The 14502-nt window shown below is 40.2% G+C and overlaps 1 protein-coding gene across 3 annotated transcripts in view; it reads right to left on the minus strand.

The window, feature by feature from the left end:
- The window catches only part of LOC120915227 (serine/threonine-protein kinase SBK1-like), a 103063-nt gene that overhangs the window by 52367 nt on the left and 36194 nt on the right, over positions 1-14502 (minus strand). For 2 of the 3 annotated variants that reach the window (XM_040325559.1, XM_040325560.1), the window contains exon 3: positions 8559-8743. In XM_040325559.1, the coding sequence (XP_040181493.1) occupies positions 8559-8709 (151 nt within the window). In that variant the 5' untranslated portion in view covers positions 8710-8743. Of the gene's footprint in view, positions 1-8558; positions 8744-13539; positions 13708-14502 lie in introns of those variants that run through there. The other variant, XM_040325561.1, reaches the window with a different exon arrangement.

A 14502-nucleotide genomic window follows, 5' to 3' on the forward strand; every position in this document is an offset into this window, starting at 1 on the left:
GGCAAACATACAAAATCAGCAGGGGATCAAATACTTTTTTCTCTCACAGTAGCTTGCTAGGGTTTGCACAAATTGCTCTCTGTACTTCTTAAATAAACCAAAATGTAGAATGCCTTCTTTAGTATATGAAAAAATACTTGTATATAGCTTTAGTAACCCTATGTAAAACATGCATCTGTATATGCTTCTACACTAAATAGATTGACTTATTTACTTTACAATCCTCTATCCTTCCTCATGGTGCGTACATCTTTCTTAACAGCTGCAAACTGTCTCCTGACAGTTTTTAGATGATGGATGAGCACCAGAACCAACAGACAGAACTTCACGGATCTCCCATCAATGTAGAGCACAGAACAAAAAGGCAGAGCTGACTCCTGTTTCCGTCACAAACATGAAGGTTTTCAGATGGACCGCTGGTCAGAGTTCTGTTCTGTGCAGCGGTTTTTGTAGCCGTAACATGAGTTCTGTTCCTGCTGTGCAAGGAAAGTGGTGGCGCAAGTCTGCTGATGAATTTATGCCAATGTAAGCTCCATACTAAAAATAGATACCAATTGGAGTCTAGGCGCCCCTCACTCACTGGGCCCCAGGTAATTATCTGGGTCAGCGTGTCGTAATACAGCTCTCAAACATATAAATTATAGTTACAGGCAGGCACCACCTGGTACAGCATACATACTTGCACACCAGGGGAGAGACCTGAAGAGGTCATAAACCCACTAGCTTGCAGCCACAAACAAGCATAGCGGATAATAACCCTCAAAACTGCAAAGGGCCATGTACACTGGGGCTACAGGCCTCACCGTGGTCATTTGGCATAGGAGAGAGTACAAACACCTCCAAATCGCTACTGAAGAACCACATACATGCATAAATAAAATGCATATATATCAAAAATAAAGATATTAATTCATCCCTGTTAAAATTTGACTTAAATCTATAAAATTACCTTCATGCCACTAAGCTTACAATATACACAATATTGTCAAAAGTATTTGGACACCTGCCTTTACATGAACATGAACTTTAATGGCATCCCAAGATTCAATATTGAGTTAGCCCACCCTTTGCAGCTATAACAGCTTAAACTCTTCTGGGAAGACTGTCCACAAGGTTTAGGAGTGTGTCTATGGGAATGTTTGACCATTCTTCCAGAAGCGCATTTGTGAGGTCAGGCACTAATGTTGGACGAGAAGGTCTGGCTTGTAGTCTCCGCTCTAATTCATCCAAAGGTGCTCTATCGGGTTGAAATCAGGACTCTGTGCAGGCCAGTCAAGTCAATTCAAGGCTTGGCCCATTAGTTCCCGTGAAGGGAACTCTTAAGGCGTCAGCAAACCAAGACATTTTGGATAATTTCATGCTCCCAACTTTGTGGGAACCGTTTGGGGATGGCCCCTTTCTATTGCAACATGACTGCGTACCAATGCACAAAGCAAGGTCTATAAAGACATGGATGAGTGCGTTTGGGGTGAAGGAATTTGACTGGCCTGCACAGAGTGCGGACATCAACCTGAAAGAACACCTTTGGGGTGAAATAGAGCAGAGACTGTGAGCCAGGCCTTCTCATCCAACATCAGTGCCTAACTTTACAAATGTGCTTCTGGAAGAATAGTCAAACATTCCCATAGACACACTTCTAAACCTTGTGGACAGCCTTCCCAGTAGAGTTGAAGCTGTTATAGCTGCAGAGGGTGGGCCAACTCACCATTGAACCCTATGGACTAAGAGTGGGGTACCATTAAAGTTCATGTGTGTGTAAAGGCAGGTGTCCCAATACTTTTGACAATATTGTGTATATCCAGTAATCTGTGAGGCCTCGTACACACGACCGAGAAACTCGACAGAATCCATCAAGTAACTTGGTGGCAGAGCTTTTTTGCTGAGGAAAACGGTCGTGTGTATGCTTTTCATCGAGAAAACTGTCGAGGAACTCGACGAGGAAAAAAGAGTTCTCTTTTTCCTCGATGGGAGTCTCAATTTCCTCGTCGGGCTGGTTTTCGACGAGAAACACGTTCGTGTGTATGCTTAGAAACCCGCGCATGCTCAGAATAAAGTATGAGACGGGAGCGCACCTTCGGTAAAAGTAGCGTTTGTAATGGAGATAACACATTTTTCACGCTGTAACAGACTGAAAAGTGCAAATCGTCTCTTACCAAACTTTTAGCCTCGTACACACGACCGAGTTTCTCGGCAAAAACCAGCAAGAAACTTGCTGGGAGATATTTTTTTGCCGAGAAAACCGGTCGTGTGTACATTTTCGTCGAGGTAACTGTCGAGAAACTCGACGAGCCAAAAAGAGAGCATGTTCTCTATTTCCTTGACGGGAATGGAGAAACTTGGCTTTTCGAGTTTCTCGACGGCTTCACAAGGAACTCGACGAGTGTGTACGAGGCCTTACTTAACACGCAGTAACATGACATTAGCAAAAGCAGCCCCCAGGGTTGTGCCAGTGGAATCAAACTTTCCCTGCTGTTGTATGTGTTGTACGTCACCGCGTTTGAGAACAAGGAGATTTTGTCTTGACAGTGTGTACGCAAAGCAAGCTTGTCCAGTTCCTCGACAAGCCTAACAAGGAACTCGTCGAGGAAAACGATGTGTCTTTTCCGACGAGTTCCTCGGTCGTGTGTACGAGGCCTGACAGTCACAATCTGATGCAAATGTTGTACATGATTACTGGCTGACATACACCTCTCCAAAATGTTTGACCAGTAAAATCTAACATTTAAAAATGCATGTTAAATCCCAGAAATAAAAAGGAAGGTACCAGCATTTACAGATAAATGGCAAGATACACTTGAGGAAGGGGTATTCACCTTAAAGTGTTACCAAACCCACTACAGTAAAAATCAGTCTGTATGTGCAGTAAAACATGCTTGTTATACTCACTGTGGAACCTAAGGGGTCAATCCTCTGCATTGTGTAAAAAGGATTTACCCTGTTTGATCCTGTCTTCTCTGATACTCCCCTTCTTCCACAGTCGCCAATCCATCTCCTGATAAGACAGAGCCTTTGGAGTCACTCAGCACATGCTCAGTTTGGTGTGTATTGCTAGAGAGTTTTTTTTTTCTTGGGAGGGTGCATGTGATTAGCACAGGGCCAATCAGCACTGTCTAGACAGAGGGTCAGGGGTCCTGTAGCCTCATAAGACAGTCATAGTAGAATGAAAACTCATCCTACAAGCTTTAACCAGACACTGATAGAAATCACAAGATTGTTATGTACTGCTGGTGAGAAAGGGTATTTAGCAGTTTATATTTACTAAAATACCTGCATTCCCATGTTCTGTGTACTGTGGGAAACCAGATATAGTGAATGCATATATATATATTAGTGCTGTTACTGATTAAAATTTTCGCGTTCAATTAATCGTTTTTTTTTTTTTAATCGACTAATTTCGATTAATTATAACGCACATACATTTTTCGGATCACCACCATATATAGTCCCCACTGTAATATCCACAGACATCTCCCCCACTGTAATCCAAAGACATCTCCCCACTGTAATATGGTCCACATCTCCCTCACTGTATAGGAAGATTAGTGCTTGCTTAGTCTTACCAGAGAAGCCGGCCAAACATGAGCAGTTGAGGCCAGATGATGACGTCAGCGTGCCGCTCTAGGCTCACCTAGGCTGCCGCCAGGTGGACAAAGATGGCCGCCGCTCTGGGAGCTAGGCTGAAGCCGTGGCCTTTCCTATGGCCGAGGCAGCAGCGGAGCTCCGCGGATAACGTGGTGTGCTGACCCGCATATGGTGACCCGTTCGGATCACTGATCATTTACGATTAGTTGCACCACTAGTACCGATCAAAAGAATTTTGATCGATCAAAAAAAATGAATGATTAATTGAGGAATTTATCTTTAATTTCCACAGCCCTAATTATATATATACACACACAGTGGAACCTTGGATTATGAGCATAATCCGTTCCAGGAGAATGCTTGCAATCCAAATCACTCGCATATCAAAGCAGGTTTCCCCATAGTCAATGGAAACAAAGATAATTAGTTCCGCATTGACTTCTATTGCATGCAATACTGCATGTGGCCAGAGGTGGGGGGCGCTGGAGAGCCTTGGAATTACTCTGGGACAGCTTGTGATTCAGAAACGAACCGGACAGTTCTGAGTGCCACTGGCGCCCCCGCACCTCTGGCCAAATGCAGTACTGCACACCCCATTGCCTTGAATCCTGCTTGTTTTTTGCAAGACAGCACTCACAAACTGAGTCGCAAACCACGTCTTTCAAAACGCTCGTTAACCGCGTTACTCGTTAGCCACACTGGGAGCCAAATTTGCCCCCAGTGTGGCGAATCTTTTTATGGCTTTCTGGGAAAGAGAGGTGATTGATCTCAATCTAAATCTAATCTTATCTAAAGCTATGGAAAATATATATTGACAATATCTTGGTGATATGGGAGGGTGACCTCCCGTCCCTTGAAAATTTTCTGTCTGGGCTAAATAATAATAATAATAGAGGTATCCTTTTGAAATATGAGATAAGTGAGTCACAGATCCATTTTTTGGACCTTAATATCAGTGTGATGGATGGTGCTGTGATCACCACGACCCATTTTAAGGAAACGGATCGTAACGCCTACATCCCAATGACTAGCTGTCACCACTCCCAATGGCTTAAAGCCGTCCCTAAAGGGCAGTTTCAAAGGATTAGACAAAACTGTACCTCATTGGATGATTACCATCAACAAGCCCAAATCTTAAAAATTAGATTTTTGGAAAAGGGCTATAAAGAGGCTAATATTAATGATACTATTCTGTCCGTTACTACTCTGAATAGGGGCAGCTTTTGGCTGGTTTAAACCAAACTACTATCAATAATAATGATTTTTTTGGATTTGCTATGATCACCGGGTACTCAGATCAACATTTTTCAGTGAAAAAGATCTTAAAGAGACACTGGAATATTCTGAAGAACGACCGAATTTTGGGCTCCAATATTCCTGAGAGACCATCAGTGATTTTTAGGGGCGCACCTTCCTTGCGCCATAAAATTGCTCCCAATGTGATTGATCCCCCTAATGTTGTGCATTTTTTTCAAGACATGAAGGGTTTTTATCCTTGTCGCAAGTGCAATATTTGTAAGTTAAATGTTTTTCAAGGGCGAAAACTTTTATCTTTTCAGTCCACTCAGACTTTAAAAACATACAATATTGATTCCTTCATCACTTGCTCTAGTGATCACGTTGTATATCTTTTACAATGTCCTTGTAAAAAACAATATATTGGCCGAACTAAAAGAGCTCTCCATATTAGATTAAATGAACACGTGGGCAATGTGGTAAGGGGTTTTCCCAAGCATAATTTGTCCAAACATTATGCGAAATACCATGCTAAAAATATAAAAGGGACCCTTTTTCTACCAATAGAAAAATTATGTCCACATTGGAGGGGTACCAATTAAGTCCGTTCTATCTCTAAATTAGAGACTCGATGGATTTTTAACATGAAATCATATATTCCATATGGGTTGAATGTTGATTGGGACATTAATTGTTTCTTAAATAATGCTTAGGTCATGTCCCGCATTTTTTATTTCTTTTAAGATATTTCTTAATTTAATTAGTATGTATTTATTCTAGTATGTTTATTTTGATAAAGATTATTTTCATGATGTACAAGCATCTGATTATTAATGTATTGTAACATATTATTGTGATATAGGTATGGCGTTCCTCCTCTGAGTTTTTTTCTCTGTCACTGTTCACATTCCGTTATATGCGTTTTCTCCTTTTCTTCCACAAGATGGCAGTCATTTGCATATATATCCTCCTGGTCTGCTGCTCTCCATGTGCGTCGCACGTTAAGACGTGGACGCTTCGTTTTCTCTCTCCCATAGTCCCTGTGTAATTGCCCTTAACCATCATGGCGGTTTGGGCTATTTAAGGGATAGAGTGGTGACGTACGCCCAGCAGCCTATCCCCAAAGACGTCCTATTCGTGATGAAACGCGTATGTGTGGCTTAGCTGGGTGACGTCATCACGCTATACACGGAGACTTGTGATGATGGAGTTTGAGCAGACGGAGGAAGGCTTGAGGAGACGCCCTCCTCTTCAACTTTTACCTAAATTGCGCTGAATCATTCGTCATATTGTTATACCGATATCTGAGTGGTGGAGCTTACATGGTCCGGAAGCAGTCTTTTTGGGAAGACTTGATAAAACATCCCTGAGCTCCATGAGACCGCTGCAATACCGGTCTTTTCTTTTGGTAAGGAGATTATATTCTCACTAATCGGGTGTCCCTTTCGGTGGAGGATTTCTTAGTCAAGTTATATATGAAAATCACCTATGAAAATCACCTATGAATAATCATTTATGAACTTTCTTATTCATTTGTTCGGCTTTTGGAATACGTGTCTTGGATTATTCTTTTACTAGTTTTTCCTCCTTTTTTTCTGTTGTCACAGATTATTTCACCATTTTTGTTTTCATTTGACATTTGATTTTTGGTGGTCAATATTTACTCTTTAAGCGCTGTACTATCTTGTTTTTTTAGTTCTATTTTTACTTTGGTATTTAGTAATTAGTACTGGCAGCTTATTCATATTCATATTTACGTGTGTTTACTTTTATTATTTTCGCGTTAGCGCAGTGTTTTTTTCTGCCTAGGCAGGAAAAAAAAATTCTCACTGTACCCAGCTGACCAGTGGATTCAGTGATGGAAGGTTGACCAGATCGCTGCTGTTACCAGGAGGATATTTTTGAATACTGAGCCCATAAGAGCTCCATTATAGAGATCCAACCTATCTGGTAAGCGGCCACTTTGCACTTTTAGTATCTTGTGTTTGCAGCTTGGAAACAAAGGAGGAAGATTTGCATCGTTGCTTCCTGGATCACCACCAAGCTTTAGGAGCTGTTCATAATTGGACTTTTCCTTTTCATCTTAATTGGACTTTGTTGTTCTCTATTTTTTATTTTATTTCAGAATACCGTATTTATTGGTGAATAACACGCACCCTAATTTTAAGAGGTACGTTTAAGGAAAAAAATGTTTCACAGCTCCCTGCCCAGTACACAGCCCGCCCCCATCCATTATACATCCCCTCCCATCCATTATACAGCCCCCTCCCCAGTATACAGCCCCTGTCCATTATATATCCCCCCCTATCTAGTACACAGCCCCTCATCCAGTACACATCCCCCTATCCAGTACACAACCCCCCATCCACTATACATTCCCCACACCCACTATACATCCCCCCTATCCAGTACACAGCCCCCACATCCACTATACATTCCCCCACATCCACTATACATCCCCCCCATTCAGTACACAGCCTCCCCATTCATTATACATCCCCCCATCCATTATATACCCCCCTTCCATTATACAGCCCCCATCCATTATACATTCCCCCATCCAGTACACAGCCACACTGCACTCCCATAAGACCCGCAGTCTCGTGGGACAGTGCTGCCAGCATTCTCTACAGTTAAGTAAAAAAAAATCACTGTCAGCCCCTTCCCCACTGCTCCTCCTGTGTCACTCCTATTGCAAACTGAGGCTTCCATCTACCTCAATAGCTCTGTTTTTTTTTCACTGACCTGGTCACATGACTGCTCTCCTCTGATGTTACACAGTAGGTCATGTGACTGCTCTAATCCTCCAATCAAAGCTACACTCAGAGAGGAGAGCAGCCAGAAAAAAATGGAGCTATAAAGATGTTTAAAAGCTTTGTTTTACAATGACACTGACACAGGAGGAGCGGTGTAGAAGGGGCTGGCAAGTGACTTTTTTTTTCTCAACTTCAGACTATGCAGGGAGCATTGTTCCAGGGCGAGGGGACTGTTTACCCTCTGTTTTCAGAGGGAAAAAGTGTGTGTTATATAAAATAGATAAATACGGTATTTAAAAAAAAAAATCTGGTTGCGTATCTATTTTTACTTTTTTACATACCTATATTACTGAATATTCCAGTTATCTTTATCGTTGCAGCACTGTCACTTTAAGATCAATTAGTACTATTGTTAAGAATTCACTTGTTTTTTGCTCTATTGCAGTTGGGGGTAGCACGGATTTTTCACGCTTAATTTATATATATATATATATATATATATATATATATATATATATATATATATATATATATACAGTATATACATAAGGGTTCTTGTTTAACTTTTTTTATAAACTTTCTATTTTTGAAAATAGCTATATTGCATAGCAGTCTCTTATCTACTGGAGGGTCACTGACATTTTCCTTGCACAGAAGTATTACAAACATTACTAGGTTTTTATGCAGTTTAACCAGCTTTAGAGGTATTACGTTACTGCTGCATCTTGATGTAAATGAATGATGCACCTCCTGCGTTATGATTAGTAGATTCATGCTTTTCTGAAGTTGAATAGAAGAAATTGCAACCAATATCTAATTTTTTGATATTACATGCCCCATGTAGTTTTCCCCTTAAAAGGAAACACTCAAACTAGAAAAATATTGGTTGTAGAATGCTTACTGCTAAAAAAAAGAAAGAAAGTATTTATGTAATTTTCTTTATATAAATAAAATGGTAATATGTCATTCTTTCTCAAGACTTACCTTGTAGTTTATGTTCAGCTTGTATCACATGCCCATAAGAGCCACTACCCAGCTCTTTTGTGATTCGGTATCGCTCTTTCAGCTCTATATGTTGTAGTCTCCTTGATGTAATATTCATCATTTGCTGTAGGATCTGCTCATTTTCATCCATCACATATATTTTTAATGATGTACAGATATAAGTTCTGTTTAATGAAAAAATATTGTAGTTATAGAGACAAAAAAGTGTCACAGAACTGATAAATAGTAAATGCGGTCAAATCTAGCGGTACGCAGAGTGATGATTTGGTAGATCATTTTCTTTTTGAGTCCAGCTGTTACAGTGACAACTTGTTCTCCAGGGGCACTGTTCCACCAGAGTTTGTGAGTCACACGTCATTTATTTCATGTGAGCAAGCATTTGGGCATCTTCTCTAAGCTTAGTGACATAAGTTTGTATGTAACGCTAAGCCTTTATAACTGCACGCTGTTTGATATTCGACCATGCAATAAATTAACTTGTTGGAGTATCTAGTTATAAATTATTTCAAGAGGAATTTAGTCAATTTACTTATTCATTTTTGGCTTTTTTCAAAAAAGCAGCACAAAAAATAAAGATTCAATTATAAGTGCAGTAGCTCGTAGTAACTAAACCAATTTTATCCTTGTAAAGCATTCTGAACAATGAATTATATTTGCTAAAGGGGTCTGTATGGGTCAAATGTACTATTTTGTTGCACCCCTATAAGATGTGTCTTTTTAAAAAAGAAAAAAAAGAATATATGTTTATATACGTATATCCATGTCTTACGGAAACCAATATCTTTATTTGTAACATATTTTATTTTTCATAGATAATAAAATGTACAAAAAACTTTAGAAATTAATGTACAACATGCAACATCCATAGATTGTATTTATTTATTTTTTAAATAAAATATAAAATCTGATTGTGGGTTACTTCACACATCATTATTGGTTTCCACCTCTTTAATAAACTGTGGATTAACAACACAAAATGTATTTAATAAAACAAAAATGTGTTTATTTTGATGTGAAGTGAAGTAGGTGCAAGAGAATGTTTAATAAAGGATGTGAGAGTCTTTACACTCCAAGTTATGTGAATATTCACGTCAATTATCCAATCTTTTAAAACACAAATTCCCGTTTACATATTTTATCTGCACATTATTAGAGAGTTGAATTGAATTTGTATACAATTTATTGTGTGAAGATTTCCAACTCCTTTAGTGAATCAGACAATAAGTCTTTAGATTACATAGTTAAGCCTAGTACACACAATGGGGTTTATTTACTAAAGGCAAATCTACTTTACACTATACAAGTACAAAGTGCACTTGGAAGTGCAGTCGCTGTAAATCTGAGGGGTAGATATGAAATAAGGGGAAGCTCTACTGATTTTATCATCCAATCATGTGCAAGCTAAAATGCTGTTTTTTATTTTCCTCGCATGTCCCCCTCGGATCTACAGCGACTGCACTTGTCCGTTTTTTTTTTTGCATGCTAAACTCCATATCGAAAATGAAAAGATTACTAAAGTTAAAAAATTCTCATACGACCAAATTTTTTTTGGAAGTGATGTAATGTATTGTATTTGTATTTTTGAACAAGAACTGTACTGATTAACCACTTAAGGACCGGAAGGTTTTACCCCCTTAATGTCCAGGCACTTTTTTGCGATACGGCACTGCGTCGCTTTAACTGACATTTGCGCGGTTGTGTGACGTTGTACCCAATCAAAATATATGTCCCTTTTTCCCCAAAAATAGAGCTTTCTTTTGGTGGAATTTGATCAGTTCTGCTGTTTTTATTTTTTGCACTATAAACAAAAAAAGAATGAAAAATTTTAAAAAAATAACAATATTATTTACTTTTTGCTATAATAAATAAAATAAAAATAAAAAAAATCTTCATCAATTTAGGTCAATATGTATTCTTCTACATATTGTTGGTAAAAAAATGCAATAAGTGCATATTGATTGGTTTGCGCAAAGGTTATAGCGTCTACAAAATAGGAAATGATTTATGGCATTTTTCATATTATTATTTTTTTTACTAGTAATTGTGGTGATCAGTGATTTTTAGCGGGACTGTAACATTGCATTGGACAGATCAGACACTTTTGACACTTTTTTGGGACCAGTGACATTTATATAGCGATCGGTGCTATAAAAATACACTAATTACTGTGTAAACGACACTGGTAGGGGATGGGTTAACACTAGTGGTGATCAAGGGGCTAAATGTGTTACATAGGAGGTGTTTCTAACTGTGGGGGGACTAGAGGAGGAGAGAGATTGCTGTTCCTGATCACTAGGAACAGATGATCTCTCTCTCCTCCCCTGACAGAATGGGGATCTGTTTGTTTACATTGACGATAGCTGCTCTTAAAGTGGTTAAACAAAAATCATACGATTTGGTATCGTACAAGAAACATTTTCGTGTTTGTCCCTTCAGAAAATTTTGGACGAAAGCTGTGTACTAAAAATCAGATTATCGTACGATCACTTCGAAAGTGGTATTTTTTGTACCATATTCTGATTGTTTGTAGTTTATAGTTATTCCATGTATACCATTTTAAAAAGTATATTTACATTAGGTAGAGGATAAATAAGAACAATTCAAAAGATATTCTAAATGAAAGTGTACCCAAACCCAAAAACAAAAATAGTATATATTGGAGCTTTTTAGTGCTTAGATTTACTAACTGCATTAATTCTCTTTTTAGGGGTATTTTTCCATTAATTTTCACCTGGTGATCCTGCTGGCAACACACTTTATTACCTAGAGCAGGTATATGCAATTAGCGGACCTCCAGCTGTTGCAGAACCACAAACCCCATGAGACATAGCAAGACTCTGACAGCCACAAACATGACACCCAGAGGTAGAGGCATGATGGGACTTGTAGTTTTGCAACAGCTGGAGGTCCACTAATTGCATATTCCTGTCCTAGAGTGACAATACTCACTTACCATACCTAATCTATGAAGAGTTGTAACCCTAGGACAGTATGTTTGTTGAAACTACAGAGTACTCTCTCCTGACCTCTATAATATAGTATATGTAGTTCACAGAGGAAACTTGGGTGGTGCTGATTAGAATCCTTTGGGGTTTCAGTGCAGCAGTTTTTCGTTTGCACATGATTGGGTACTCTTTACAAAGTAAAGCTTCTCCTCATTTACTAAGCTCTGGAGCAACTGCAAAGTGCACAGTAAATGGACCCCTTAACCACTTAAGGACCACCGCCTGTAAATATACGTCGGCTGAATGGCACGGCTGGGCAGATGGACGTACCGGCACGTCCTGTACATCTACCCAGCCGTGGAAGCTCCGGGACCCACAGACCCGATCGCCGCTGGGGTCCCGCGATCGGTCCCCAGAACTGAAGAACGGGGAGAGCCGCGTGTAAACACGGCTTCCCCGTGCTTCACTGTGGCGGCTGCAGCGATCGTGTCATCCCCTTTATAGGGAGACACAATTGATTACGTCACTCCTACAGCCACACCCCCTACAGTTGTAAACACACACTAGGTGAAACATAACCCGTTCAGCGGCCCCCTGTGGTTAACTCCCAAACTGCAACTGCCATTTCCACACAAAATAATGCATTTTAAATGCATTTTTTGCTGTGAAAATTACAATGGTCCCAAAAATGTGTCAAAATTGTGCGAAGTGTCCGTCATAATGTCGCAGTCACGAAAAAATCACTGATCGCCGCCATTAGTAGTAAAAAAAAATAATCAATAAAAATGCAATAAAACTATTCCCTATTTTGTAAACGCTATAAATTTTGCGCAAACCAACCGATAAACGCTTATTGCGATTTTTTTTACCAAAAATATGTAGAAGAATACGTATCGGCCTAAACTGAGGAAATTTTTTTTTTATATATATATATTTTTGGGGGATATTTATTATAGCAAAAAGTAAAAGTAAAAAAATATTGCATTTTTTTTCAAAATTGTCGCTCTATTTTTGTCTAAAGCACAAAAAATAAAAACAGCAGAGGTGATCAAATACCATCAAAAGAAAGCTCTATTTGTGCGAATCGCAAAAAGGGGCCAGGTCCTTTACCTGCATTTTGGTCTGGGGCTTAAGTGGTTAAAGGGGTTGTAAAGGTACATGTTTTTTCACCTTAATGCATTCTATGCGTTAAGGTGAAAAAACATCCGAGCATTAACGCCCAGCCCCCGTTTATTTACCTGACCCCTTTGAAAGTCCGCACCCCGCGCTGGCTTCTCGGTCGGCTTCTCGGCTCATTCATTGGTTAATTGAAAGCAGCGCAGCCATTGGCTCGCGCTGCTGTCAATCATATCCAATGATGCACAGTGGAGGTAAGTATAACATGTTTGTTATATAAAAAAAATCTCTTTAGTGTTCCTTTACTCTCTTGCTGACCACATGAAGGTGGGCTTTAACACTCACATGCTGGACACATGCACCATGGGTAGCATGAGGTTGTGTGCTTAGAGGGGTTAACAGACCAAAAGAGAACAAATAAGGGAAGTTCACTGCTGGGGTTTGCATGCACATTACCAGTATTTGTAAAGACATACACAGTGAGATGATGGGAGATGGAAATCAAGAGCTATCAAAAGCATCTTTCAGTGACAGGTGCAATTCAAGGATACATAAATGCTATACAATTGAACGAGAAAGATGCCAGATATAACAACCTCACATACAACAAAAACACAAAAAACACACATTTTAGGAAATGTCTTATAATATAAAAGCATTGAGGGGAATAGAGAGTAATATCCAACTTTCTAAGAAATGTTTTTACATATTGTACAGACAAATGAATATTATTGATGGGGAAAAAAGCCAGTTAGAAAGACCAAGATCAAAACAGAACTCTGGATCCAGCAAAAGAATAGTAAAGACACAATCAAAGCAAAAGCATTAAATGTTTACTAAACTAAAGATGTCCATCACCCTTTCCAGACACTCTAATAGTGTGACCTAGAACTACTTACCAACGTCGGCCTTTTCAGCACTTACAACGATGCATGAAATCTCTCAAGTTCCAAGCAACATAAACAGCACTGGCATAGCTAAAAATTGTGCAAACTGATGTAAGAAAAAAAGCAGAAAAGACAGGTCTGCTGTGTCAAAAGCAGCAGAAAGGTTAAGATGGATAAAAATAGAGCACAGATCTCAAGGCTTGGCTTTGTGACGGTGGTAGTGGTTTAGGAGGATTTTCTGTACAGTAAGCAGAACAGAAAGTATCCACACTATAAACAATCCAACGTGTTATACTGCAAAAAAAAAATTCATTTGAATATCTGCAGCAGAGAACTTGATTGGGGCCTCAAAGCGATGCTGTCATAAAATTAAACACTAGAAAAAAAGATTCCATTGTAAAGAAGGAATATTATACTCAGGGCTGGCCTTTGGGGTGTGCGAGCTGTGCGGCCGCACAGGGCGCCATGGGCAACAGGAGTGCCGTGCACAGGGCCGATCCTAGACGGGGTGCAAAGGGTGAAGTTCACCCAGGCGCCACAGAGGTGGGGGCGCTCAAGCGCCAGAGTTCTCCTCTTCCTCCCCCCCCTCCATGTCGGTGTCCGGTGACGCTCTCTCCGCCGGTCACCACCGCCGCCGCTGTTTCGTGGCTTGCTGCCTAAGTCCGTCCCCCTTTATCCTCCTGTCAGAGAGCGGAGCGGCTGTCTCTGTTCGACGAGAGACCTGCAGTGACGTCGTAGGGGGCGGAGCGGTCCGTGCCGTGCATTTGTTCTCCTCTGTCACGGTCTTATCCACCCAGGCGGCGCAGTTGCACACTGTCCTCTCCTCTCCAGCTGCCGCCAAGGTGGGGTTTGTCCTGTGAGGGGTCTGTTGTACTAATGGGGGGTCTGTACTGATAGAGCGGAGGGGGGGTGGTCTGTCCTAATGGAGGGGGTGGTCTGTACTAATGGAGCGGAGGGGGGGGGTGGTCTGTACTA

This window comes from Rana temporaria, chromosome 10, assembly GCF_905171775.1.
Source record: "Rana temporaria chromosome 10, aRanTem1.1, whole genome shotgun sequence".
Taxonomy (NCBI): domain Eukaryota; kingdom Metazoa; phylum Chordata; class Amphibia; order Anura; family Ranidae; genus Rana; species Rana temporaria.